A 27,661-nucleotide genomic window follows, 5' to 3' on the forward strand; every position below is an offset into this window, starting at 1 on the left:
CATCTTTTATTATTTATTTTGCTGAATGCTACTCAGTTGTCCTAATGCCATTTATCACAGTTTTTTTCACTAACAATTTTAGATGTCACTTTTATGACTTACTAATTTCCCTCCTATTTTTGTGTCTATCTGCATTTCCCGTGCTTTTCTGTTGTTCCGTGTGTTTGTTCATGACCCAGTACAACAGTGTTTTAGTTATTAAAACTATTATATGATCTAAGAACTGGTAAGGCTAATTCTTTCTCTTTACTCTTTTTTTTTTCTGGATTTTCCTATTTTTGTTTGCTTCTTTTTCTATTTGAACTTTAGAATCAGATTGTCTAGTTCTCACCTCACAGTAAAATATGTAAATAAATAAATAAAATACAAAGATCCAGAAAAACTTCAATCTATTTTTATTTAGGTGCATTAATTTGCATAATAAGTCAGGGAAAGTTGGCGTTTTATGATGTTGAGTCTTCCTAGTCGAGAACATCATAAGTCTTTCTATTTGTTCAAGTTTTCTTTTATAAACTTTCGAGAGTGGATAAAAACATATCTCATATAGATCTTAACTTTCTTGCTAAGTTTATTCCTAGGAACTTTTTCTTCCTAATTAAATAGGAGTAATTTCTTGTGCTATATCATCCAAAGCTATTGGTTTCTGTACATCAATTTTATCCCTACATCTTACTAATTTTCTTATTATTTGTTGAAGAAATTAACTTGATATTGTCTTTTGGTTTGAGATAGGTGTATCTTTCAATGTTATGAAAATACTTATCAAATCCTATTTTATTAAGTTTTTTAACACTAAATTTCATCAAATACGAAATGCAGTGTCTGTATAGATTATCTTATTTTTTTAAATCTTGGATCTGTTTGCAAACATTTTTTAAAGTTTTTGAATTTTATTTTTACATACAAATGTGTTTGGTTGTCCTTTACAGCATGTGTCATTCAAAACACAATTTCCCATAAGGATGCCATGTTTTCCTAAGCATTTAGAGTTCCACAGCATCTTGAATTCATTTAACAAAATGTTATAGAAGAAACAACTTAATACAGTTGTGTCATTATTTAAAAGCTAACATTTTTCTCTGAGCTTGAAAAATAATAGATACCTTTTCTAGTGAAGAAAGCACCTTAAATTCTTTCTTGAATAAAGTAGGTGTGTGTGGATAGATGAGTAGATTGGCAGGCAGATAGATTAGATAAACATTGTCAATAAAATTAAATGGACATGATGCACACTTTAAAACTCTCTCTGAAATAAAATAATGAGAAGTAAGAAATCCGAGCCCACGGATGTCAGCCTGTTCAGGTGGTCCTGCTGGAGCACTGTCTCCATGGAAACAGAGGAGTGCCGGAAGGAAGGACTGAGGAGACGCGGCAGTGAGTCCACTTTTTTCCCCAAAACACCATCATTTCCTAAGCTTATTTATCACCTTTCAATTCTACAGAATCACATTATGATTTTATGGTGACTAAGGACCAAGAGTAGAAATGTCTTATCTCCAAGGCATGGAGCAGGCACTCACCATTGAAAGGAAGCAATCTTCAGGCTTTTTACAGGATGTCGATCTCCGGGGAATGTCAGCAGGGGCACAAGGAGAGCAGTTGATGCATCTGGACTCATAAATTGCTCACGTTACATCCAATATGCAATGTATGATATGACAGGTGTCATGGAGGTGTCTGTAAAGGCGCCACAAACACCAACATCTGGGTTACTTATTTGTCTCCTCTGCAGTGAAGCTGGCAATAAACGCATCTCCCAGAGGCCGGGGAAGGTGGGAGAGAATGATCAAATGAAAGCTGCTAAAATGAGGGCATTTTTTCTGTCTTCCTGAATCATCAGCCATAAAACAACAGCAAGTCAGGGGTTGCGTCATTCTCTCTGCTGCTACAACCAGAGGGTGATGGACTGGATGTGGTGGCTCCAAAATGCAGATGAAGGTCAGCACTGCGTTCTGGCTAAGACTTCCCAAACTCTCACTTCACAATTAATTTGTGTTTCAAACAATGAATGTTGTTGTTATTTTAATGATAACATGAGTTTAAAACTTTGATGCTTCCATTTTTCAAAAAGGGCAAACCACCACGGACAATAACAAAATCCTTTAATACAACAGCACTGGGGAAGAGAGCCCAGGGCTTCTGCAGTTGCTGATTCTCGGCACCTCCGTCTCCGTTACTCTCTGATGTTTCTTAAAGGCTTTCATATACGCATGAGATAAAAGCAGCACGGCAGAAATAAATACAATGAGAATGAAGACGAGGCGGTTCTGGACAAGGTGCTGCTCAACCAGGAGGTGGCAGCAGCAGGAGAGTGGACCTCCTTCCACTGAAGCTGCACGTAAACAGGACCTTGGAGGCCAGTGAGCTGGGTACAAAGCTCCCTGCCCCAGTAGGGACGTGGCCTGTTCTAGGCAGAAGGCAGTTGAGCAAAGGAGAGAGGCGGCAAAGTAGAATGACTTCAACTCTTTTAAAGGTTGAAAAATGCTGAATAAAGGCATAGCTGTGAAGAGTATGGGATTGTTTATATTTGCTGAGTAATCAATACCACATATTGCTTTCACGTGGTTTGCTCAGCTCTGTCCCAGGGCACATCCAAGAAGCATGGGCATGTTTCTGTGCTCTTACAAAGCCTCCTTTCTGTTAGGAAGCCTGCAGCACACACAAAATAGCCATCGGCAAGAGTGTCTGGCCCCAGTGCTGCCCTGGGCAGCACACGAGAGTGATGGACTTTGAGTCCCTTTATTTTCTGCTCTCTGGAAGGAGGGGTTTTAATAGGATTTATCTTTTTATATGTTCTGCCTAGCATTAGAGAAGCAGACAATTTTAGTCAATCATTCAAGACCATCCTGCAACCTCAGCTTTTGCGTTTTACAACCTTGTAAAGAAACGCAGCACCATAATTAATTACAATTACAGCACTGTGATGTGAAATATCAGTCAAAAATCTAAGTCTGCCAAAAATCTAAGTCATTGTCTTTGGCCTGAATTCCTGTAGCATAATCTTAGATAGGCGCACACATCCCTGATCCAAGGGCCTGTGCACACCAGGTGCTCCTCCCAGCAGGGAAGGCTCGGAGGTGTGGGCCAGGGAATCATGCAGAGTTGGGCTTTCATTCAGCATCTCCGGGAATCAGGACACTGCACTCACACACACGCTTGCCACACAACCTGGCAGGAGCCAAGACAAGGCGGCAACACTTTCATCTTTGAGAAAGGAGTTTGAAAACATTCACTGCAAATTAACACAACTTTTCTGACTGGCGTGTGCCCACAAATGGGTGCAGCTGCACCCCGAACCGGCCTGGGCTCCCTGAAAGATCAGAGGGAAATGTGAGGGGCAAACGCGTTCAGTGCAGATCTCTCTTTCTTCAAGCAAGGGAAGAGAGGTTTCCAAATTTGAAAGTGACCTTCGCACCTCCTCTCCTTTCCGCTCCCCTCTTCAGTGGAATGTTTGAACAAGCACTGATGACTCACCCCCTAATAGCCCAGATAAGGTTTTATAAGAACAGGTGGGCCTGCTTGAAAAATAAACTTTTCCTGAAGCCACAACAAGACAAATGATCCGAAACTTGCAATTTGGTTAATGTTTCTCTCTCCGCCTTGCTGTGTACACAGCTCCTTCTGGCCGGCAGCAGGAAGAGTGGGCCTGTGTGTGCCAGGCCCTGCAGTCTCTCCTCTCACCTGGTGTCTCCAGTGAGGGGCCTGAGTCACCGCACACCATGAGCTTGTGCTCAGCCTGCACATCTCCCACCTCCCACCAGCTGCTCCTCAACTGGCAGGGCCTGATTCTAGCAAAATCTCACTCCTGTGCAGATGCTCGGGTTTCCCTGGTGTCTGAGGGGTGGTGTGCTTGGTGGCCTGAGCACTGCAGTGAATCCATGTTTCCCTCCCAGCACGCTCTTCTGTCCTCCAACTTGGCGGACAGCTCTGGCCAGGGACGTAGCCCAGCCGATGCCCACCCTGCGCTCTGTCCATTTCATAAGAGCCCCCGGTTTCCTCACTTCCCTCAGATTTTGACAAGGGAACGGTCCCAGTGTGGCCCAGAAAGGCCAGCAGGGTGCAGCCTGGGACTGACAGCAGAGGCGGCTCTGGTGGGGAGAAAGTAGCTCTCCCAGCCTAGCCCCACTGGTGGGCGGCACCTCCTGGCTTCAGGCCATCTTTTGTCCCAGTCCCAGGTAAGAAAAACACAAACAAAAGCCAGCGTCACGGCGCTCGAGAAGCAGGAGGCCATTCACTGACAGCAACACACTGTGTGCACAGACACACGCGTGGACAGGAGGTAGAGCTTGGGGTTGCTGTGGAGTGGACAGGACACTGGAGCGGCAGGCGGTGCGGACCCGCTGGGCAGCCGAGCATGGTTGTCGTTTTGAGCAGCAGGAGCCAGTTTGTTGCTCAGGGCCTTGTCTTCTTTACAAAGAGCCCCAGGCCACGGGGGCTTCTCTGGGTGCCTCTTTGCTGCCACGCTTGCACGCGGGCGGAGAGCAGACCCGGCCACCGACTCACTTGCTTTGCTGTCTTCAGATGGAAAAGCCACTGTCATAGCCCCAAAGGAGGGAAAACTGTACTGATTTGGGGAACCTCTATGTTGATTTCAAAACAGATAGTCTCCTGTGTTCTCAAAGACTGGAAGTGAACCCCACAACCGCCTTAGGCCGCAAAAGCTTTATCCTTTCTAATGAGCATCCCTGTGACCTGCTCTGTGCCCTGCAGATACTTTGCTCAGCCAGCCAGAAGGAGGGAGGCCAGACACCAGCCCCCACGGACCTGCGGCTGGGACCCTCTGCCTGGGGACGATGGGGTCGGGGTACAGTAGCTGCCCCAGAAACAAGTGGGGCCGCAGGAGGCTGATGGTGAGCTTGGAGGTTGGCAGAATTCTAAATCTGGGCACTACAGGGTCCACACAGGTCATGACCCTACTCTGCTCCACCCAGACTCCGGAGGACCTGAGCAGGAACCTCTGCAGGGCGGGCCCAGGGCCCCCTACCCTCTCGGCAGCCGGCAGTGCTCCCTGACAGCCCGGGCCTCTCCTTCTGGTAGCTCTGTAGTTTGCTGTCGCCAACGTGGCTGGGCCTGGGACAGGCTGCTCCTCTCCCTGCTGAAGCCAGGCAGTCCCTCCTGCCTCAGTTTCTCAGACTAGACCGTCTCTCCCATCACGAGCCACTGAAGACGCTCAGCTGTTTCTCTCTGCCCGGTCTGACTGTTGGATCTCCCTCTGCATGCGTCGATTTGCTGTGTTCTCGCTACTCGCCCTTGGATAAAATTTCTTCTCGACTCACCAAGGTGGGTGTCCTGGAGGGCAGGGCCGCACCTCACATGCATATTGCCCACATAGCTCAGAAACAGATGCATTCACGCTTGTTAAAAGTAAAACGGGGTCGGGCGCAGTGGCTCATGCCTGTAATCCCAGCACTTTGGGAGGCTGAGGCGGGTGGATCATCTGAGGTCAGGAGTTCAAGACTAGCCTGACCAACACGGAGAAACCCTGTCTCTACTAAAAATACAAAAAATTAGCTGGGTGTGGTGGCGCGTGCCTGTAATCCCAGCTACTCGGAGGCTGAGGCAGGAGAATCGCTTGGAGGAGGCAGAGATCGCGCCACTGCACTCCAGCCTGGGTGACAAAGCGAGACTCCATCTCAAAAAAAGAAAAAAGAGAAAAGAAAGACATGACCGTGTGGTGGCAGTAGCACACAAGATTGATGTGGGCAGTGCTTTGGCTGAATTGCACAGAAAGGGAAGTCATGAAGCAGGGCCACCCCCAGAAGGAGAAGAGGTCAAGGCAGAATCTGAGGGGGGCTGACAGGTCTAGGAGATGCCAGCTCAGCAGCCAATGGGGAGTACCTGGGCCAGAGACTCTGAAGGGTGGCAGTGGCTTGGGGTCTTCTGTGGCCCCAGGGTTTGTCTTCTCTGTGACTGACAGATTTGGGCACAGTTTTACGGGGCATGCAAAGCAAGTGGGCTCTAAGGGACTAACAATGTGCTTATTCGGACATGTTTCAAACAAATTGTGTGCGTAAGAATTTGGGTTTGGCGGGAGGGGGCTCCTGTGAGTGTTGTGAAGGATGTGGGAACCGGAATGCTTGTACGTTGCCGGTGAGATGGTAAAAAGGTGCAGCCCACTTTGGAAAACAACTTGGCAGTTTCTTGAAAAGTTAAACACAGATTTACTAGAGGACCCAGACTGTCACTAGGAGTCGTACACCCAAGAGAAATGAAGACACACATCCACACCAAGTCTCGTACCTGAAAGTTCATGGCAGCATTACTCACAATCGCCAAAAAGTAGAAACAACTCAAATGTCCACCGACCAGGATTCACTAACAAACGCGGTATGTCCTCGTAGAAATACCATCAGGAATACAAAGCCAGGACCCACAGACCTGTGCTCCGCCACAGGAACTTCAAAACATCACCCTCCGTGAAAGAAGTCAGACACAAAAGAACAACTGTTGTATGATTTTGTTTATATAAAACACCCGAAAAGGACAAAAGTAGAGAGACAGAAAGTAGATTAATGGTTGCCCAGGTTGGAGGGTGGGAAGGACAGTGACTAACAGGGGGCGGGGGCAAGGGGGGCAGGAGCTTTTTTTCTTTTGGTGAGACAGACATTTTAACTAGACTCATGTTGTCATGGTGGTGCAAGGCACTGGGTCCTTCTCAATACACCAAAATTCATTTAACTGCACATTGAAAACAGGTGAATTTTACTGTGTGTAGATTAAATCTTATTTGGAGTGTTAAGAGAAAAAGAAGTAAACACAGAAACACAAAAACCTATGGCCCATATCCTCCAGAGCAGTTCACCTTTCCAGAGGGCACATAGCATTTTGTGAATTTACCTGGGCTCGCAAATAAGCTGACAAACAAACAACATGAATGGAGTGAAACAGAATGTCTCGATTTAGTCTCAAAAGGCAGAGCACACTCGACCTGGCAGGAGCTTTCTAATTATGCTGTTGTGAATTGCAAAGGCTGTCTCTCCATTCTCTCCTCTCCACCCCAGGCCAAAGCTCAACGCCTTCCTGCTAGACCCACCGACCCATCAGCATCTGAACTGATTCCTGGGTTCCCTCCCCTGTCACCTGTTTGTGTTTTTGGTTTTGTTTTTGAGACAGGGTCTTACTCTGTCACTCTGGCTGGAGCACAGCAGTGCAACTGTGGCTCACTGCAGCCTCAAACTTCTAGGCTCAAGTGATCCTCCCACCTCAGCCTCCCAAGTAGCTGAGACTACAGGTGTATGCCACCACATCTGACCTCTGCTTTTTTTTTTTTTTTTTGTAGAGATGGGAGTCTAGTTATTTTGCCCAGGCTGGTCTCGAACTCCTGGGCTCAAATGATCCTCTCACCTCAGCCTCCTAAAGTGTTGAATTACAGGCATGAGCCACCGTGCCCTGCCAACACTGAAATGATGTCACTCCTCTGATCAGACTCTTCTCAGGACCTGGAAGCCAGGACTTCACCATTTTGCTAGTGTCGGGGCCGTGCTTTCTAGCACATGGGCTCTTGTGGTGCCAGCGGTCACAGGACAGCGCGCTCCCCTCCTGTGGATGACTCCTTCATGCCCTTTCCTCTCTCTCCTAAGGCCTCCAACGTTTTCTGTCCCACCCATATGCTCCACTTATGACCCTGCTTTTGCTTTGATTTTCTCATTAAAATAAATCGGCAGGCTGGCCAGGTGCAGTGGCTCACGCCTATAATCCCAGCACTTTGGGAGGCCAAGGCAGGTGGATCACCTGAGGTCGGGAGTTCGAGACCAGCCTGACCAACATGGAGAAACTGTGTCTCTACTAAAAATACAAAATTAACCAGGCATGGTGGTACATGCCTGTAATTCCAGCTACTCGGGAGGCTGAGGCAGGAGAATCGCTTGATCCCAAGAGACGGAGGTTGCAGTGAGCCAAGACACTGCCATTGCACTCCAGCCTGGGCAACAAGAGCAAAACTCCATCTCAAAAAATTAAAAAATAATAAATAATAAAATAAATCTGCAGGCTGCCCCCTCACGGCAACGTGTCTCGCCTGCATTACTGCAGAAGGATGGGCCACACCCCTGCCCTGGCGGACTAGACCTCTTAAGGACACCTCTGCCTTCCACCTCACTCCTAAATCACCCACATCTTCTTCTCTAGTGAGTTGTACAAACGTGCTTTTTCCTGACCCATCTTTAAAACATCTTTTGCATGCTTTGCTCTGCAGCTGCATCCCATTTCTCTGTTCCCCTGTAGAGCGAAATGGTTCCAAAGCGTGGTCTCAACTTACCTTGAACACCCCTCCTCCCTCTGGCTATCTGAGCTACTCCAGTTCAGCTCTCCGCCTCTGCACTGCCCTGCCAGCCTCTGCACTGCCCTGCACTCTACCTGCTCCTGCCAGCAGCCACGGCCTATGCAGACGTGCAGCCCCCAGCTGTAAGACAGGGGCCCCCCTCCCTGCTGCTCCTGAGCACCTCCTGCAGGTGGTTTCCTGAACCACTCTCCTCCCCCCCAAGCCCCCTCCTCCGTGCAAACTTCGGGACTCCTGGCTGCCCAAGGCCGCTCTGCCGTTTTCTGTCCGCACCTGCTTCCTGGGGTTGCATTTATTCCCACAGCTCCAAATGCCACCTGCCTGCTCATCGCACCCCGCCCAGGCCTCTTCTCCCTTGCTGGGAGCATGTCCTCCGTTTCTCCACTTCATAGACACCACCTCTCGCCCTTCCTTCCCAAACAGCTCCAAACAAAACTGTCTCCGGTTCAGTTCTCGGCTCCTCAGGATAGAAAACCCCGAGTCCTCCCTCCCCGTGTGCTCTTTCTCTCACACCCAGATCCAACCCAGCATGAATCCCCGCGACTCATACCCGCTTCCAGCCTCCACCGCCCTGACCCAGGCTCAGGGTCCGCGCAGCCACCTCCACCCTGCGCCCTGCGGTTCACGCTCCACACAGGCGCAAAAGTCAGATGGGGCCCCCGGCTCCACCAGGCCTGCGAGGCCTCCAGCAGGGGCCGGCTCTCCCTGCTCCCTCCCGGGCCCAGCGCACTGTTCACAGGCATCCCGGCTCCCTTGCCAGAGTGTCACTTTCTCTGTGAAACATGCCAAATGTCCCTTTATGCCCTCATGTTTTGACTCTCCATAGCATTTTTCTTCCTCTAATATACTATTTACTTACATTGTTTATTTTCTTTCTTCTCCTAACAGAATGTACTGGCTGTAAAGGCAGAACATTTTATCCTGCTTTGCATACTTTTGTATCCCTGGTAGCACAGACACATTTAATATTTAATTGTTGAGAGAATGAATGAATATGCTCCCCCTATTTACCTATCACTCGGCTGCCCTACAATGGACCCTCAGATTCCTGCTGACAAAGATTCTCTGCTTGGCCAAACAATAGTCCGGCTCCTGAACCTCCTCCTACCTCCATCTGTGCACGTCCTTGTAAAATCTATTTTCACCAAGAACCCTGCTAAGTCAGGTTAGCAAGAAGCCCCTACCCTCAATACCTCATCTCCCTCCATATCTGATCAGGCTCCTCATGCTCCGGTGTCCCCAAGGTGAAGTCTGACCACCAGGGCCTGTCTTCAGCAAGAATCCTATTGGGCCGGATTAGCCAGAGTCCTTTTTACTCTGAATTACCTTTGAGTTCTTTTCCACCCACTGCCCCCAACCCCGCTGCTTGGTTATCAGCTCCCCCTCGCCCATGCTGTATTTGGAGCTGAACCTGATCTATCTCGATCCACTTATACCTGCCTCAATGGTCTGGAATAAAGTCCACCTGCCGTGCTAGTCACGTTGAGTAATTTTTCTTTAACGTTGCTCACGCTGACCTTATACATGCTGACCTCAGCCCCTCTCTCCACCACTCTGTGTGCTCTGCCCAGCTTTGCTGTCTCTTCCAAGCAGAAAATATCCTCCCTGCTTTCTGTTGCCAGAGTCCTTCCTCCACATCTCTTCTTGAACGCTAAGGATTGATGTGTTATCTCCCCTCCCTTCCACACTAAGCTCAGCCCCGCAGCCTTTTGTCTGAGACAAGCTGAAGTAGTGCTTGAAGAAACCAGCTCTGAGACATTCAACGGTCTGCCAAAGCCAGCGAGGCCCCCGCCGCTGTGCATCCACACCTGCCACCTCTGGAAAGAGACCTGGCAGTGCACCCTGCTGAGGCTGCCCAGCTGCCCTGAGCCCTTGCCCAGTGCCACCAACAGTGAATCTGCCTCAGAGACACGGGACTGAGCCCAGCCTTCGGCGATTTGCTAAGAAATCACATGTCGAGCACTGAACCCAGACAGCACCTGTTTTAGTCCGTTATATGCTGCTCATGGCAGAAAACCTGAAACTGGGCAGTTTATAAAGAAAACGAATTTTCATTTCACTCCCAAGGTCGAGGGAGCATGTCTGGTGAGGAACTTCCTGCTGGTGAGGACTCTGCAAAGTCCCAAGGCAGTGCGGGACAGTCCATGGCAGGGAGGTGGAGCGTGCTGATGCTACCTTTTCTTCCTTTAAAGCCACCAGTCCCACTGATATCATAACGCACTAATCCATTAACCCCTGGTGGATGAGTCCATTCGTGAGAATGAAGCCCTCCGGACCCAATCACCATTTAAAGGATCCACCTTCTCCACACTGCCACTCTGAGGATTCAATTTCAGCAGGAGTTTCAGACAGGACAAACACTGCCATCATAGCCACCCCCTTCTCATGCCACCCAGGCTGGGACCCCAGCCTACCCTGCAACTTAACAACTTAGCCACAGAGCATGAGCCGCAGGGCCTCCTACTACCCTCTGCCACACTCAGGAGTCCCACCCAGTCTTCCTGAAAGGCTCCCATTCTTCCTTCTTCTCTTCCAGCCAGAATGGCCATACCTCACGCACCCCTCCTTCCTGTTCAAATCAGGTACCCCTCCCAGCAAGTGACCTCCATCACACCTCACACCGGAGCTGGCAGGGGGAAGGTGCCTTCTTACCTTAGTGAGCCAGGGCCTGAGCAGGCTCTCAGGAGTGCTGGCGACTGAATTAGGGGGGTGGGAGTGTGCAGCCATGCCACCAGAGGCACACCTGCTGGAGAGATTTCAGGAAATCCCTAAGCAGCTATTGTTCATAGACAGCTGTGTGACAATAGTTATTTGCAGCTAAAACACAAAGTCAATAATTAATAAACTATGTGGCATGAGGGGATTATTGTCTTTGTGAAAACAGGAAGCTTGTTTTTTCATTTGTACACATTCATGGGGCACATGTGCAATTTTGTTACATGCATAGATTGCAGTAGTCAAGTCGGAGCTTTTAGGATGTCCATCTCCAGAATAAAGTACACTGCACCCCTTAACCAATTCCTCCTCCTCCTCTTCCTCCTCCTCTTCCTCCTCCTCTTCCTCCTTCTCCTCCTCCTCTTCCTCCTTCTCCTCCTCCTCTTCCTCCTTCTCCTCTTCCTCCTCCTCCTCTTCTTCCTCCTCCTCCTCTTCCTCCTCCTCCTCTTCCTCCTCCTCCTCCTCCCGGCCACCCCTTCACCCTTTGTCTCCATTGTCTCTCATCCTACTTTCAACATACATATTTTTTAGCTCCCAATTATGAGTGAGAACACGTAATGTTTGTCTTTCTATGCCCGGCTTGTTTCAATTAAGAACCCAAGATATTGGCTTCCATTTCCATCCATGTTGCTGCAAAAGACATGATTTCATTCTTTTTATGGCTGAATAGTTCACCACTGAGTATATATGGCACATTATCTTTATCCATTTATCCAGTGATGGACACCTTGGTCGATTCCATATCTTTGCAATTGTGAAGCTTTGGCTTATTAATGACATGGCTTGAAATTCATCCAGGAAATTGCTGAGGTCTTACCAGAACTGAGTCCCTTGCTGGGTCTGCAGTCTTTTGGATCAAGCATGACCTTATTCCCAGCAAGGTGGGCATCCAGAACTCTGCATACCTCTACTCCACACAGCCCCTCCAGGTCCCTTATTGAATCTGGGCCTGAAGAAAAGAAAATCTGTCTCTGCATTTTACGTAAAACTATGGTTATTACTGGTTTGGTTTGTTGTTGTTGTTGCTGTTTGTTTTTCGTTTTTTTTGTTTTGACAGAGTTTTGCTCTTGTCGCCCAGGCTGGAGTGCAATGGTGCGATCTTGGCTCACTGCAACCTCTGCCTCCCGGGTTCCAGTGATTCTCCTGCCTCAGCCTCCTGAGTAGCTAAGATTACAGGCATGTGCCACCATGCCCTGCTAATTTTGTATTTTTAGTAGAAATGGGGTTTCACCATGTTGGCCAGGCGGGTCTCAAACTCCCGACTTCAGGTGATCCACCTGCCTCGGCCTCCCAAAGTGCTGGGATTACTGGTGCGAGCCACCGCGCGTTGCCTGGTTATTACTTTTTATCTTAAAACCTTAAAATTGTCCCTCAAAAAAGGTTGTTCATTTTATTAACTCTCTCTTTTTTTTTTTTTTGAGATGGAGTCTCGCTCTGTCGCCCAGGCCGGAGTGCAGTGGCCCGATCTTGGCTCACTGCAAGCTCCGCCTTCTGGGTTCACGCCATTCTCCTGCCTCAGCCTCCCGAGTAGCTGGGACTACAGGCGTCCGCCACCGCGCTGGGCTAATTTTTTGTATTTTTAGTGGAGACAGGTTTTCACTGTGTTAGCCAGGATGGTCTCGATCTCCTGACCTGGTGATCTGCCCACCTCAGCCTCCCAAAGTGCTGGGATTACAGGCGTGAGCCACCACACCTGGCCCATTTTATTAACTCTTTAATTGAGTTCAGTTCTTTATGTGAATTCAGTTGTCAATGATTAAAACTGGTAGGTTGGCTGTTTCAAGGCAAAATCTACTTCTTATTCAAAACTGGTTTCCTTTTCAATTTTTTTTCTTTTTCTTTTTTTTTTTTTTTTGAGACGGAGTCTCGCTCTGTGGCCCAGGCTGGAGTGCGGTGGCACAATCTCGGCTCATTGCAAGCTCCACCTCCTGGGTTCCCGCCATTCTCCTGCCTCAGCCTCCCGAGTAGCTGGGACTACAGGCGCCGCCACCACACCCAGCTAATTTTTTGTATTTTTTTAGTAGAGACGGGGTTTCACCGTGTTAGCCAGGATGGTCTCCATCTCCTGAACTTCTGATCTGCCCGCCTCAGCCTCCCAAAGTGCCGGGATTACAGGCTTCAGCCACTGTGCCCGGCCAACTTTTCAAATTTAAACCAGGAGGAAGCCCCAGCCCAACTGGCTGGATCCCAGAGCTGCAGGTGACAAAGCCCACGCACCCTGAGTCTCACTGTGAAATCCAGAACATTGGTGTGCAGTCTGGAGGGACTAGTGTTAAGCTCTTTTTGTGCCAAGTGCTATCTATGAGCAAATGTGGTTGATTCACAGTTTCATCAGCAGGGCATCATCTGCCAATAAAATACTAGTTTCAAAGTTAATTCTTCTCGTAGATCTGTATAGAAGTGCTTCGTATAGAAGATTACCTTTTAAGGAGCCAAAAGACAAGTGGTTATACCAAGAACAAAATGCAGGTTAGCAAAGCCCTGCATAAATGTTTATAATTAAGTGGTTCCTATTATATTGAGGCAAAATCCAGACTTTTGCTTCATCAAATTTTAGAATAAATCAGCTTTAACAAATAATATTAGGCCGGGCGCGGTGGCTCATGCTTGTAATCCCAGCACTTTGGGAGGCCAAGGTGGGCGGATCACGAGGTCAGGAGATCGAGACCATCCTGGCGAACATGGTGAAACCCCGTCTCTACTAAAAATACAAAAAATTAGCCGGACGCGGTGGCGGGCGCCTGTAGTCCCAGCTACTTGGGAGGCTGAGGCAGGAGAATGGCGTAAACCCGGGAGGCGGAGCTTGCAGTGAGCCGAGATCGCGTCACTGCACTCCAGCCTGGGCGACAGAGTGAGACTCCGTCTCAAAAAAAAAACAAAAAACAAAAAACAAACAAACAAAAAAAACAAATAATATTAAATGAGATATAATCTAATTACGAGTTTAGAAGTTAGAAATTGAGAATAAAATCCAAGAAAAAGGAAGATTGAGATACCAACGGAGGGGTTCATGGTGCTTACCGCTTGGGACTCAGACAAAAAGGCATCTCATCCCCAAATGGAATTTGGGCTGGATGGTCCGGTGTCCTGGAGCACTGTTGTTAATTCCATTCCATCTAATACAGATTGTGGGAACACAGCCTCACTTTTCAGACTCCCTAAACATGAAAATACTCAGGGAGAAGAAGACGTCATGATGTATGTAATTTACTTTAAAATTCTTCACTAAAAACAAAATAACAAATATGGCAAAACGAGTTTAATCTATGTCTGTGGCTGAGTCTCTGACAGGGCCCCAAAGAGTCCTTCCTGGTCTTCAGGCCGATGTGGGACCCCCACCCTGAGAGTGGGCCTGGACTCACCTCTAACAGACAGCAGGTCACAAAAGGTGGGGACTCCCGCTCTCACCCTCTCCCTCCTGCCCTGGGGGAGGCCGTGGGTGCTGGTGCAGGGGAGAGGCCACGGGGCTGGCAGTGGAGGGTGTGGGGGCTGGGTGGAGGAAAGGGCAGGAAAGACCCTTCCAAGCCCAAATGCTTCTGGTCAAAGCACTCAGGCACTGCAGGGTGCCACGCAGTTGAAAAGGAAGTTCTTGAGGGAGGGTGCTTCTCTGCGTCCCAGTCCCCAGGGCTCTGCAGCGGCACCGGCACTGCCATGGGAAGATGAAATGGTCCTGATGCCTGGCCCAGCTCTGAGCCTGGTGCTGAGGACAGGCTGATTCCCCTCCTGAGCCTGCGCTCCCAGGAGGGCCCCTGCACGCCAGGCCTGTGTTTCAGCGTGCGACCGCCTGTCTCCCTGAAAGATCCAATCTCTTTTTTTCGAGACCGAGTCTCGCTCTGTCACCCAGGCTGGAGTGCAGTGGCACGATCTCAGCTCACTGCAACCTCCGCCTCCCAGATTCACATGATTCATTGTTTTTTTTGTTTGTGTGTGTTTTGAGGCAGAGTCTCACTCCGTCACCCAGGCTGGAATGCCGGCTGCTTGCGGAGGTGATGTTCTGTCCAATATGGTCGCTGCCTGGTGGCCAAAATGAGCATCTCAGACTGTGCTGGGCTTTCTGAAGGGCCACACAACAGTTCAGGTTCACCATTTGATTTAAAGGAACATCAGCCGGACTCACGCCGTTGCCTGTGAGGGCTGCCTGCAGAGTACCCCCCGGGAATGAAAATGTCTGTGTAAGGACCCTTTGTAAAAGGTGTTCTCTGTACTTCCGGAAAGCCACCAGTACAAATGCACTCTACATGCAGCAAAAATTACTAAATTACATAATACATCACAATCACGGAAAAACAAAAACCTGGTGTATCCGTCAGCTCGGGCAGCCCTAACCAAATGCCGCAGGCTGGGAGTCCTGAGCCACAGAAATGTTTCCTCCCACGGCTCTGAAGACTGGAAGTCTGAAATCAAGGTGTCACCAGATTTGGGTTCCCCCGTGTCCTCCCTCATCGGCATGTAGATAGCTGTCTTCTCACTGTGCTCTTCCAAAAAGTAGAAAAAACAAGTATGCGTCAACAGATGACAAATAGACAAAACAAGGTGGATGCGTGTCGTGAAATATTTATTATTCAGTCACAAAAGGAGTGAAGCCCTGATGGGCGCTACAGCACGGACGGACCTAAGACATTATGCTATGTGGCATAGGCCGGACGCAAAAGGAAAATACTGCATGATTCCCCTCACATGCAATCTCTAGATGAGGAAAATGTGTGGAGACAGACGGCAGCCCCGCCCAAGAAGCCAGGACGATGGAGAAAGGTGTTTCTCACTCCCCACAGGTGCCAGGGGCAGCCTGCTTGGACAGCCATTGCTTTCAAGTCCTCCTCAGAGAATCCCTTCACACCTAACTTGTTGCAGAGCATTTTCCTGCATGATGGATGTGCCGAGAACACTGACAGGGCCTCCAGTCCTGGCACGGGTTCCGGTCCCACACACTCTTTGAGCCAGAACATTCCACTGGAGTTTTGATGGGTGGGTCGGCTCCAGCCTTATCTGTTTACAGCTGATAAGGAGGAAAGAGGCCTTTCCTGGCAGGGACCCACCTCCACCCTTCCCGTGCTCCCGGCAACGCTTCCAGCTGGGCCTCTTGATGGCAAACAGGGCAGCTCCTCTGCAGTAAAATGCAAAACCCTTTTATAAGACCTTTGAGTCAACGCGGCAACCTGGGACCACAAAGCTTTGTGTGGAGAGCAAGTGACAGTTTGGCGAAAATAGGTCATCAGAAGCTTTATCGCCAGGCCGTCGGCCCTTCTCAGAGCCAACTGCAGAGCTTAAGCAAGCAGCTTAAGCATATCGCACTGCTATTTCTTGCCTCTCGGTTCTGTCTTGCTGGCAAGACATTTTTTTTCCTAGTTTCCACTTATAAAGTGCAGATTTTCAAAATCTTACTCTACATATGAAATGTCATGATGTATTGGAGTTTTTAAAACTTCAAGAAAAAAGTTAGGGAGGAAACAAATGAGATAAGATTGGCCAAGGCTGATACTGAATTGCTGAACCTGGGCTTATTGGCTCATTCTCCCAGCCTTTGTGTATGTTTGGAAATGTCCACTAAGGTAAAATTTAATAAATAAACTATGCGGGAAAGTTAGATTTTAGACGCTGCTTTTAAAGCTTTCGTATTGTCAGAGAAGTTTGGTTTCAACATCACTCTGTAAAGTGAACAGTTTTAAAACGTATTTAGACAAAAAATACAATCCTCTAGCTTATATACATCTTCATTTTAGTATACAAATAATTTAGCTCATGCAGAAGATTCTATTAATTTAAAGTCATAAAATGTACTTACTTTTACATATAATTAAATGATGTAATTAACCAGTAGTAACCATTGAGTTTAAAAGTGTATTTTTTGACCGGGTGCGATGGCTCACGCCTGTAATCCCAGCACTGTGGGAGGCTGAGGCGGGTGGATCACAAGGTCAGGAGATCGAGACCATCCCGGCTAACATGGTGAAACCCCGTCTCTACTAAAAATACAAAAAATTAGCCAGGCGAGGTGGCGGGCGCCTGTAGTCCCAGCTACTCAGGAGGCTGAGGCAGGAGAAAGGTGTGAACCCAGAAGGCGGAACTGGCAGTGAGCCAAGATCACGCCACTACACTCCAGCCTGGGTGACAGTGAGACTCCGTCTCAAAAAAAAAAAAGTGTACTTTTCACCGGGCACGGTGGGTTTGTCCCTGTAATCCCAACACTTTGGGAGGCAGAGGCAGGAGGATTGCTTAAGGCCAGAAGTTAGAGGACAGCCTGGGCAACATAGCAAAATAAAAAACAAAATTATCTCCACAAAATAAAAAACAAAATTAGCTGGACATAGGGGCACGAGCCTGTAGTCCTAGCCGTTCAGAGGCTGGGGTGGCAGGATCACTTGAGCCCAGGAGTTCGAGGATGTGGTGAGCTATGATCACTCACTGCACTCCAGCCTGGGAGACAGAGTGACACTTTGCCTCTAAAAAAACAAAATTAACAAGGTGTTTGTCTCATGACTCCACTTACAGATGCTTGATGAAGTTCTGGGGCACCTTCCTCCGTGTGCTCTGCCCGCTCGGGTCTGCTGGCCTTGACCTGGTCCTGGCAGCCCACAGGACCCATTGCTGGGAGGTCGCCGGGACAGCCCGGTCCTCCAATTTCCCTTTGCTTTATTCAACAGCCTCTTTAATAAACCTCACATGTAAAGGTGTAAGAAATTAAATCACCACTGAAGATTATTTCAGCCTTGGAGGAAGAATACTATTTTTAGAAATAAATTTTTATATTAAAATCACAGAACAATTTGCAACACTGGGTTGCAGAGTGTTTTCTTTAGTGCTGATAAAAGGGCCTCAGTCTCTAATCCCGTAGTTAGAAAAACAGATTTAGAAGGTGCTAGAAAAGACCACAAATCACTCCCTCTTTGAGTTCCGTTTGGATTCAGCAGGCTCCTCTGGCAAGGGCAGGCGCTGCAGTTGCCCCGTGCTCCCAAGGGCTCCCTGTAGTTGCCTTAAATACCTGTGGGTATCTCATCATATCTGTGCCATGCATGTTTTACAGAGATCGAACTGCCAAGGGATTGGAACTCTCTAAGCCTCCCTATCTCTCTTTTCATGTAGGGGATAATAATCGTGCCTACCCTAGAGGGTCCTATAGTAAATGGGGGCAGTGCCCCTCCCCCACTTGCTGGGCACAGAGAAGAGGCACTATCTGCGGAGTGATGGGGACTGTCTTAAAGCAGGGGGGACATGCTTTCCCTTATCCTTGTGTTCCCCATTCAGGGCAGCTGGGACCCCAGGCTGTGCCCCACACGGCAGCTCCCTCTCCCACAGGGCCCTTCACCATCTCCCAGTACAAGGAGTACGCGATAGAAAATCTCCATCTTCCTATGAAAGCTTTTTGTTCATGTTGGGTTTTTTTTTTTTTTTTTTCAGTGAGAATATGGCTCGTCACCTTGGATACCAATGTTTTACCCCAGGGATTGGTCACTCCTGCTGCTGTCAGCACTGTAAACACTGCTGGGGGGAGTCGGCCCAAGTCCCCACCCCCAGCCAGGTCTCAGAGGGGATCGTCCTTCAGGCTCGGAGGGGCCTGCCTGTCACTGCACCCCCAACCCTAGCTCAGGGGCTGTAGAACTCGAGATACCATCCTGTTTCTCCTGGCTGAGGAAGGAAAAGGAACATCCACACCTTCCGTACTCGCCCATTCTGTGTCCCCGGGGCCTGGAGTAAAGACACCTTCAAATGCAGAGGCTCTTCAAACTCAGCTTTCCTGGAAACTGATCTTCAATGCACTAAGAGAAGGAGACTCTCAAACCAAAAATGACCTGGAGGCACCATGCCAGGTAAGGACAGAGGTCATGAGATCTTAGAGCCAAGAGGGGGGTCTTGAGAGCCTCAGAATCAATCGTAGTGCGTGAGCCACTGTTCATTAAAGGAGGTGTACACTTTCTGTCTCAAAATCTCTCTAAGCCATAGCAAAATTAACAAAAACCTACAAGTTACAAAATGATTGCCTTATTCATTATAATTATTTTACATAATTTTATATTTATATATAATGATTGCATTGTATTTTTAGGTATAGGTGAATTTCTGCTTATACTTTTAAAGACATTTTCAACTTCAATGATTTTCTTTAAATATTCTAGGTTTCTGTTTACGGTCAGTTTGGCATTACAGATCATCAATTTGGGAAACAGTAAGAAACATTTTATTCATAATTTCAGTTTTAATTGCATAAAATATTTGTTTCTCAATCATTATCAGTCTCACATTTTCGGTAATTTTTAAAGGCTATCAAAGAGAGAAACATAACGGCCGTAGAGAGGAAGTCACCAAGGTTGCCACTCAGAAGCACCAACAGTCACCGCTCAACTGGACCTCCAGTCATTCCGGGGAGGTGACTGGGAGCGCCCAGGGCTGGGGGCCGGAGGAGCCCCTCCCCTACTCCCCGGCTTTCGGAGAGGGTAAGTTGCGGTGCTGCCCACAAAATCCGGGGCGTCATCTCAGTCTGCGGACTCAGAGTTTAGGATATAAGAATATGTAGTATAAATTCAGGATAAAATTCAAGGAGAGCATTTTGTTGTCTTCAAATGATCATGCACTTATAAAGCTATAAAGCTAGAGACAGTTCCTAGTGAGGTGTTAAAAAGTTTTATTCTTTCACTGGCAAAACGTCGTGTTTGCTCTTCAATGGCTATTCTGCTGCAGATGTAGAGAACTGTGATTTAAATGTGTTGCAAATAAGTATCCCAAGCCCAGATAACAGTGGACCCTTGCTTGGCTTATCGCAGACACCGCGTCCCCCAGGAGGCCCCTCGCCGGTAGGTTTGGCGTCATCACACCCGTGGGTGGTCCCGCCCGGGAGGCCTGTGCTTAATCACTGTCAGGTGAAGCCACTGCCAGAGGTTAACATGTGAAAGGAAGGGAGAGAGCAAGCCGGGTTTGCAGGCCGCAGCCCTGGTCGTTTGTTTCATGTCCCTAACAAGCAGGGTTTACCTGAGCAAACACACTTGGCGGGGAGCTGATTTTACTGCCTCCCCGGGGCGGCCACGTTCGGCCCCGTCCCTGCGGGAGAATCGGGAGGGCCACGGGCCGCTGGGGGCGCGGGGCTGACGCGCGGGTGATCCCGCAGGTGCGTCCGCGAGGCCGCGCTGCTGCCGGAACGGCGGCACCTGCGTGCTGGGCAGCTTCTGCGTGTGCCCGGCCCACTTCACCGGCCGCTACTGCGAGCATGACCAGAGGCGCAGGTGGGCACCGGGGTGCGCGGGGAGGACGGGAGTGGGCGCCGGGCGAGGGGCGTGCGGGTCGGGGGCGCGGGAGTGGGCGCCGGGCGAGGGGCACGCAGGCCACCGCATTGATGCAGGTCCCGGTCTTCTCAGTGAATGCGGTGCCCTGGAGCATGGCGCCTGGACCCTCCGCGGCTGCCACCTCTGCAGGTGCGTCTTCGGGACCCTGCACTGCCTCCCCCTCCAGACGCCTGGCAGCTGTGGTAAGAGGCCCTGCAATTCGGTCCCCAGCTCACCACCACACCACACACTGCTGCGCCTTCACTGCAGCGCCTTCACTGCAGCTCACCCTCCATACCGATCCACAGTGCATCTTCCATTGCCAGGCTACATAGCATTCAGCAAACTAGATCGATTCATCATTGAAGAAAATCGCATTCATTGGGAATCATATAGTGAATTAAATTTTGGTTTGAAGTTGCTCATATCCAGATTGCTGAGTTTAAAAATGATTTCCAGTGTCCTCACGTGTCCATTTCAGTGAGCGGAATTTCAGGAGATGACCAACTGGTAATTGAAGAGGAATCTGGGAGACAGGTTAGCTGTGTAAATCTCAGGTGGTTTCTCTGCACTAGGCCAGCACCATCTGCTCAGCTGTGGGACCAGCAGGGGCACAGGCAGCATGGCATTGGCAGCACGGCATTTCTTTCTGGAATCCTGTGCCTTCTAGCCTCTCCTCTTTGGCGAGCACTGGCTGACACTAGCAATGGAGGGCACAGCCAGTGAAGGCCCAGCCTCTCGGCCCCAACCCTGGCTCTGCCCTCTCCCAGGCCTGAGTGGTCTGGTGGTGCAGTGTCCAGGGGCATGCCTGATGAGGCCAAGGCCCCTGAGCCACTCTCCTGCCCCCTCCCTCCACTTCAGTCAGCCCTGGGAACCTCCATCTGTCAAAGGGCACAGCCCTGCAACCCCACTTCCCACCTGTCGTCCTCAGGCCATCCTGCTAGGGCTGTGTGGAGGGCAGTACCAGTGGCCAAAGATCTTCAACCCGGCTCCCTCAGCTTCCCTCTTGCTCTTGGAGGCCTGCAGTGGAGGAGAACACTTAATGCATGCTTAGCTCTCCTTCACCTTCCTGTCCTCTCTTCTCTCCCTGGTAGGACCAGCAGTCAAGGAACACTCTTAGTACAGGCACAGCCCCTAACCCCACTTCCCACATTTTCCCAAAGCACCCCCTCTTATATATGTGCTCCTTTTGCTGGGCCTCTGCCTCTGAGTCACCAGCTGCTCCTCTAGGCCCCAAAGAAAGGAAGACACAGATTTCACGGACAGGCATCAGAATCACAGCGGGTGCTTGTGTGGTCCTCATAGATGAAGTCAGTTCCCACCTGCCATTAGACCGCCCAGGTTGGAACGTGGGGAACGGACTAGCTGTGATGACTTCCAGGATATCTGGTCACGATTTTACATTCTTGGAAACATCCAGTGCTGAGACTGCTATTTACCAAGGACAGTGATAATGGGTCTGAAAATGTGGCCTCTGTTCATCAAAGCTGGACGAAATAGTACAGTCATCCTTCAGAGTCATCTGTCAGGTGCAGAGAGGGTAGTAACACCTTTGTGTTCTTTTACCTATTCATCCTGCTTCGAGGCAAGTTACAGTGATGCTTTGATGGCTGTGCAGATGGTGGTTATGATGACTTCAAGTTCACAAGGGCGATGATAGATGGAACATCCTCCGTAGCAGGTGCCATTGCAGTAGGGCAAGCTCTTCTGGGTGTTACAGCAGGAGAGGAGATCTCAGTGTATTTCAGGCACTTTATATACCCATTATCCCATTTAACTCTTACGAAAGCCAATGAAGTAGGTACACCTTTTACATTTGGGGAAGCTGAGACACAGACAGATCAACTCCTACAGATAGTAAAAAGGGTCTGATTCTGATTCTTAACCTTGTGCCATTCTTGTACTTTTTTTTTTTTTTTTTTTTTTTTTGAGATGGAGTCTCGCTCTGTCGCCCAGGCTAGAGTGCAGTGGCACGATCTCGGCTCACCACAGGCTCCGCCTCCGGGGTTCACACCATTCTGCCTCAGCTTCCTGAGTAGCTGGGACTACATGTGCCTGCCACCACACCTGGTTAATTTTTTAATTTTTTTAATTTTTAGTAGAGACGGGGTTTAACCATCTTAGCCAGGATGGTTTTGATCTCCTTACCTCGTGATCCACCCACCTCGGCCTCCCAAAGTGCTGGGATTACAGGCATGAGCCACCATGCCTGGCCCATTCTTGTTCTCTTTCTATAAGAGTAATTATCAATATGACTGGGTACAATGGCTCATGCCTATAATCCCAGAACTCTGGGAGGCTTATGTGGGAGGATTGCTTGAGGCCAGGAGTTTGAGAACAGCCTGGGCAATATAGCAAGACCTGTCTCTACAAAAAATTTTTAAAATTAGCCAGGTGTGGTGACGAGCACCTGTGGTCCCAACTACTTGGGAGGCTGAGAGGCAGAAGGATCACTTGAGCCTAGGAGTGTGAGGTTACAGTGAACTATGACTGCACTCCAACCTGGGTGACAGAGCAAGATCCTCTCTCTTAAAAAGAAAAGAAATAATAAATATGAAACACATGAAGATATTTTTTATAGTGTTGTATAGAATATAGAAAGTTTGGTCATGGTCCAAAGCCAACAGCACAGTAATAGGTAAGTAAATGTTTTAAATCCTTTAATGCGAGATTAGGATGGTTTCGAAGAATATGTGGAAGATAGAATGTTGCTACAAAACGTGGCCCCCTGTCTCCTGCAGGGACTCTCTCTCTGGGGATCTCCAAGAGCACTCATTGCTCTGACCGATGCTCTGCGGGTCCAAGAATGAAAAGCTTCCATCTAGCAGGGACCTTTCCCCACTCCTGAGCTAGCCAGGATCTCCTTGTTAGTCTGAGGGGGTGGCTCTTTCTACTGTGGCCCTACAGCATCAAGTATCAGTTTTCACAAGTATCAAGAGACAATTTAATTCCATAGACTCTAAAATTTAGAGTCTACACGATGTCACGGTGATGTAGCCAAGTCAGGTGTCTTCAGAGATGGACAGGTAACATAGAAGTGAGACAGGGCCAGGTCAGGACTCACCTCACTGCTGCAAACTAATTTTTAAAAATGCAATTCTGGCAAAAACCCACCAACCAACCAACTAACAAGCAAACAAACATCCGTGGGCCAGACCCAGTCTACAGACCTCTGGGATGCCATTGGAATGGCTCTCGCAGGTCCAGCTGGCTCTGAGTCTGTAAGCATGCACCCTGTGTCCAGCCCTCCTGTTTCCTTCTATCAGAGGAAGGCCAGCACAGACCCAGTACTGCTGACCCCTTTCCCACCTGAATAGCTTCACATGCTGTGAGCGCCTGTCTTAGCATAACCTTCTCTGGAGCCTCATCTGAACCTAGATGTTAGTATTCCTGTTTGGGGATTCCAGCACCCCTGGAACAACCCTCTCTCCCAAGGTGGGGTGCTATGGGGAGGTGGCACCCAAGCCTGGAGTGAGCCTGACCTGGCCAATGCCACCACAGCCTACCTGTGGACAGGTGTAGAGTGGTTCTTGCTGCAGGCGCTGGTCTGCATCATTCCTTGTTAATTTCCAGTTTCATACTCATGCCAGGTTCCCAAGTCCAGAGGGCATCTCCTGGAGGTATAGTAGAGGGTGGGGCAGACCTGGTCAGCGGGTGGGGAGGTGGCTGGCCTTTGTTCAGTTGCCCCGGGGAGAGGGTCCCTGTAGTTGGCCATGCTCTTCCACCAGCCTGACCCCACTCCAAGCCAGGCCTGAACTCACTTGTGAGAATGTTCTAGTGGTGTTGGCTGCCATGCCTGCAAGGTTGTCCACTTCACATGGCAATCACCACCCAGGGCATTAGCCAAGACCCTGCCCAGCCCCACCACTCCAGAGATTCCCATTCCACTGTTCTGGACTGGGGTCCCAGCTACATAGAGACCAAGGCTCAGGGACCCTGAGGGTTCAGCATGAATGAGGCCTGCCGTGAGGGGTGGGGAGGGGAGACAGGGACTAGGCGTTCAGGCATGGCCTCCTGTGACCAGCGATGTGGACAAGGGGAGCAGCAGGTGAGTCCCATCGGGCGCGAGGGCACTCACAGGGCTAGGCCTCCTCAGAACAGCAACCAGCCTTTGAGTGGCTGCACCCTCCTGCTCCATCAGCTGTCCCTCGTCAAAGAAATATTTCGAGCACTCACTTGGGGAAAAGTGGAACCTTTGTTGCAGCAGATGGAGGTGAGCTGATTTATATACTACAGCACTGTTTTAAATCGGGTCTATTTGCCCAATCGCTCAATGACCTGGAGCGGGACTCCCTGAAAGGTCATAGGCCAAATGAGAAAGACGGAAGGGCTGTTCTTCGTTCCCCTTTAAAAACAGTACTGTAATTCTCCTTCAGCGCTCTGAGTTCTACACACACTTAGAGGAAACCCTCCGTGCAGCCGGCAGGTACCAGCCCCCGCACACCTCGCCCTACAGCGCGGCCCAGGGGTGGAGCCTAGTGAGGGCTTAGGAGAAAAGGGCCTGCGGAAAGCAGGGAGCAGGCGTTTCTACTGCACGCCCTCAAACCGAGCCGCAACGCTGTATTCATACATCTCCGGTTCGTCTTTTTTTTCCAGACCCCAAAGACTTCCTGGCCTCCCACGCTCCAGGGCGCGGCGCCGGGGGCGCGCCCAGCCTGCTGCTCCTGCTGCCCTGCGCGCTCCTGCACCACCTCCTGCGCCCGGACGCGCCCGCGCACCCTCGGTCCCTCGTGCCTTCCGTCCTGCAGCGGGAGCGGCGCCCCCTGCGGAAGGCCGGGACCTGGGCATCGCCTTTCATTTTCACTGTTGTAAATAATAGGTGTGTTTAGTTTACCGTAAGCTGAAGCACTGGGTGGATATTTTTACGGGATAATAAACATTTTCATGAAAGCGCCTTTGGCTCCAGATCCTTGGATCTGGTCTCCAGATCCAGATCCGTGTGTCCCCAGCACGGCTGGGACCTGTAGGTAGAGATAGCAGGACAACAGCGAGAAGGAACCAAAGCTGGAGCCGGAAAGCCTGGCACCGCCTCCTTCCCCCGACAGTTAGCACCTTCCTTTCACAACATCTCCCTTAAGGGGGGCGCGTCTGCTGCGGAACCCACCGCAAGGCGAGGCAGGCAGAGTTCAGCCTACAGAGCCCCAGGCAGCCTCCTCCGTCTCCTCAGCGCCGCTTCTCAGGCCACTTCCACAGCCCGGCTTGGCCATGCGGAATGAGCGAGCACCTCAGGTAAAGGACACTTGCATTGAGCGCTTCAGCTTTTAAAATGCACGGTAGTTCACGAGCCTGCCGTGACACAATTACTTTTACGTTTTATATTGTCAATGAGTTTATTGGCATTTTCAGTCTTTTCAACTAGTGGCTATGAAAATACAAATTTAACGTAACATTCAAATGAGTGTTAAATAAAAATAGAGTAGAACTTCATTAGAGGGCTGGCTTGGAGTTCACTGGTTCATGAGAAAAATAATTATTCAAGTTTTAAGACATAAATATTTCTAGGCATTAATATGTTTTGAGGCCGGGCTCACGCCTGTAATCTCACCACTTTGGGAGACCGAGGTGGGCGGATCGCGAGGTCAGGAGCTCGAGACCATCCTGGCTAACACGGTGAAACTCCATCTCCACTAAAAATACAAAAAAAAAGAAAAAAAATTAACCGGGCGTGGTGGCGGACGCCTGTAGTCCGGGGTACTCGGGAGGCTGAGGCAGGAGAATGGTGTGAACCCAGGAGACGGAGCTTGCAGTGAGCCGAGATTGTGGCACTGCACTCCAGCCTGGGGCAACAAAGTGACAAAAAAATACATATATATATATAACCAAAGTTGTCTTAAGGTAGTTTCAAGTGCATTCTGAGCAGTGCCTTTTATTTCATTTTATTGTAGGAATAAACAAGTGATAAACTTTGCAAATTATCCTAAGAGCTTGATGAATATGTATATGCTATTCATAAAATTTGTGTTTACAGAATGCCTATTTTTTACAACATTGCCAGGCAAAAAAGACACTGCTTTATTTTCAGTAGGTGCACTTAGGAAATGGAACTGAGAGGTCACAGTTGTGGTTAAAAGGAAACCAGAACTGTTCAATATTAGTATGAATATCTAGGGTATAAAAACGTTTTAATTAGAAAATTAGAAATCAGGCTGTATGGATTTCTGTACTAGAATACTAGAAAGGATCCTTCCAGTGAAATGATTCTTGATTATAGGCAAGAAAGTCAGAGTCACCATTTATCTGTCTACTAATTGAAAAGCCTTTACCTTCCTAGCCCTGAAAAGACAAGGAGAATTTGAGGATAAAAGGCATTTTCTTTTCACAGCCCAGGCGTCCAGGGAGACAGTTAAAAAGGAGAAACTTCTCAGGAGAGAAAAGAGCAATGCTGGGCTCATGGCTGTTAGCGTCATATAAATGTGTCCCAGATCTTATCTGTCCCCTGCGGTTGAGGAGGACAAATAGAGACATCCCCCAGGCCACTATCTGCCAGCACCCCTTGCTGGGAAGAGCCTGTTCACAGCCCTGGGTTTGCTCACCCAGATGCAGGGAGGGCACCTCCCTTCCCAGAGCAGTCCCCAGCTGTGTCCATTCTGCAGTGTTTGTAGAAGCTGCACTTTACTTGCCAGCTTAGCCCTGGCTCAGTCATCCCCCACACATCCCAGAAGAGCAAAATCTGTCCTCACATGCCTTCTCCGAGGGAGCCACTCGCCGGGGTACTGGGAGGAGATGCAGGGGATGCATAAGGACTTACACCAGCACAGGGCTGGTATGTTCAGCCCATTCCTATGTCCGAGTTTCACTTCAGAGCCCCAGCGCATGCCTGCCAGCTGAGGGGCGCTCTTGTTCCTTTCAGCCACATCACAATTTCCCCGCTCTAGCCTAGAACCAAATGGTCTTTTCTTGCTGTGAGCATTCAGAAGCAGCCTCTGGATACTTTCCCAGTTTCCGTTGTCTGCAAAGCCACTCTGGCACGTACAGCCATACGTCACACCAGCAAGAGTTTCTGGGAGTGACTTTTCCGTGGAATTCAGTTTTGAGTATTTAAAATTAAGTTTGATAAGCTTTCTATGCACAGGTACTTCTCCTCTCACTTGGACTGTCTGTTATGGGGAAAGGAAAACAAGGGGCTGTGTCTCTCACGGTTACAGCTGCTCGACTCCCACTGATCTGGCCAGCTCCTGGACCCCTTGGGAACCGGCACAGTGCTATGGAAGTTTGTGGCCACAGAGCTAGCTGGATCCCCAGAAGCCGAATGCTGCCAAGTGAGTGGAGAACTGGGCTGGGAAATGTCTGCAGCACTCCCACGGGGAAGGACGTGCTGCTCAGTGTGTAAGAAGTGGCTCTCCAGAAACAAAAAAGGTGCATCAGTATGCTGATATAACTTTTTTTTTTCTTCTTTTTTGATACAGAGTCTCACTCT

The 27,661-nt window shown here is 49.3% G+C and overlaps 1 protein-coding gene across 1 annotated transcript in view; it reads left to right on the top strand.

Annotated features, from left to right (window-relative positions):
• Positions 1–27,661, top strand: part of LOC105464156 (cryptic protein) — a 41,177-nt gene that overhangs the window by 7,842 nt on the left and 5,674 nt on the right. The window contains 8 exon segments of the mRNA XM_024787466.2: positions 18,389–18,798; positions 19,105–19,154; positions 19,249–19,422; positions 20,091–20,205; positions 20,338–20,447; positions 24,841–25,004; positions 25,006–25,473; positions 27,317–27,503. Coding sequence (XP_024643234.2) covers positions 18,776–18,798; positions 19,105–19,154; positions 19,249–19,422; positions 20,091–20,205; positions 20,338–20,447; positions 24,841–25,004; positions 25,006–25,056 — 687 coding nt within the window. The 5' untranslated portion in view covers positions 18,389–18,775 and the 3' untranslated portion in view covers positions 25,057–25,473; positions 27,317–27,503.

Source organism: Macaca nemestrina, chromosome 11 (genome assembly GCF_043159975.1).
Source record: "Macaca nemestrina isolate mMacNem1 chromosome 11, mMacNem.hap1, whole genome shotgun sequence".
In the NCBI taxonomy this organism is placed as follows: Eukaryota; Metazoa; Chordata; class Mammalia; order Primates; family Cercopithecidae; genus Macaca; species Macaca nemestrina.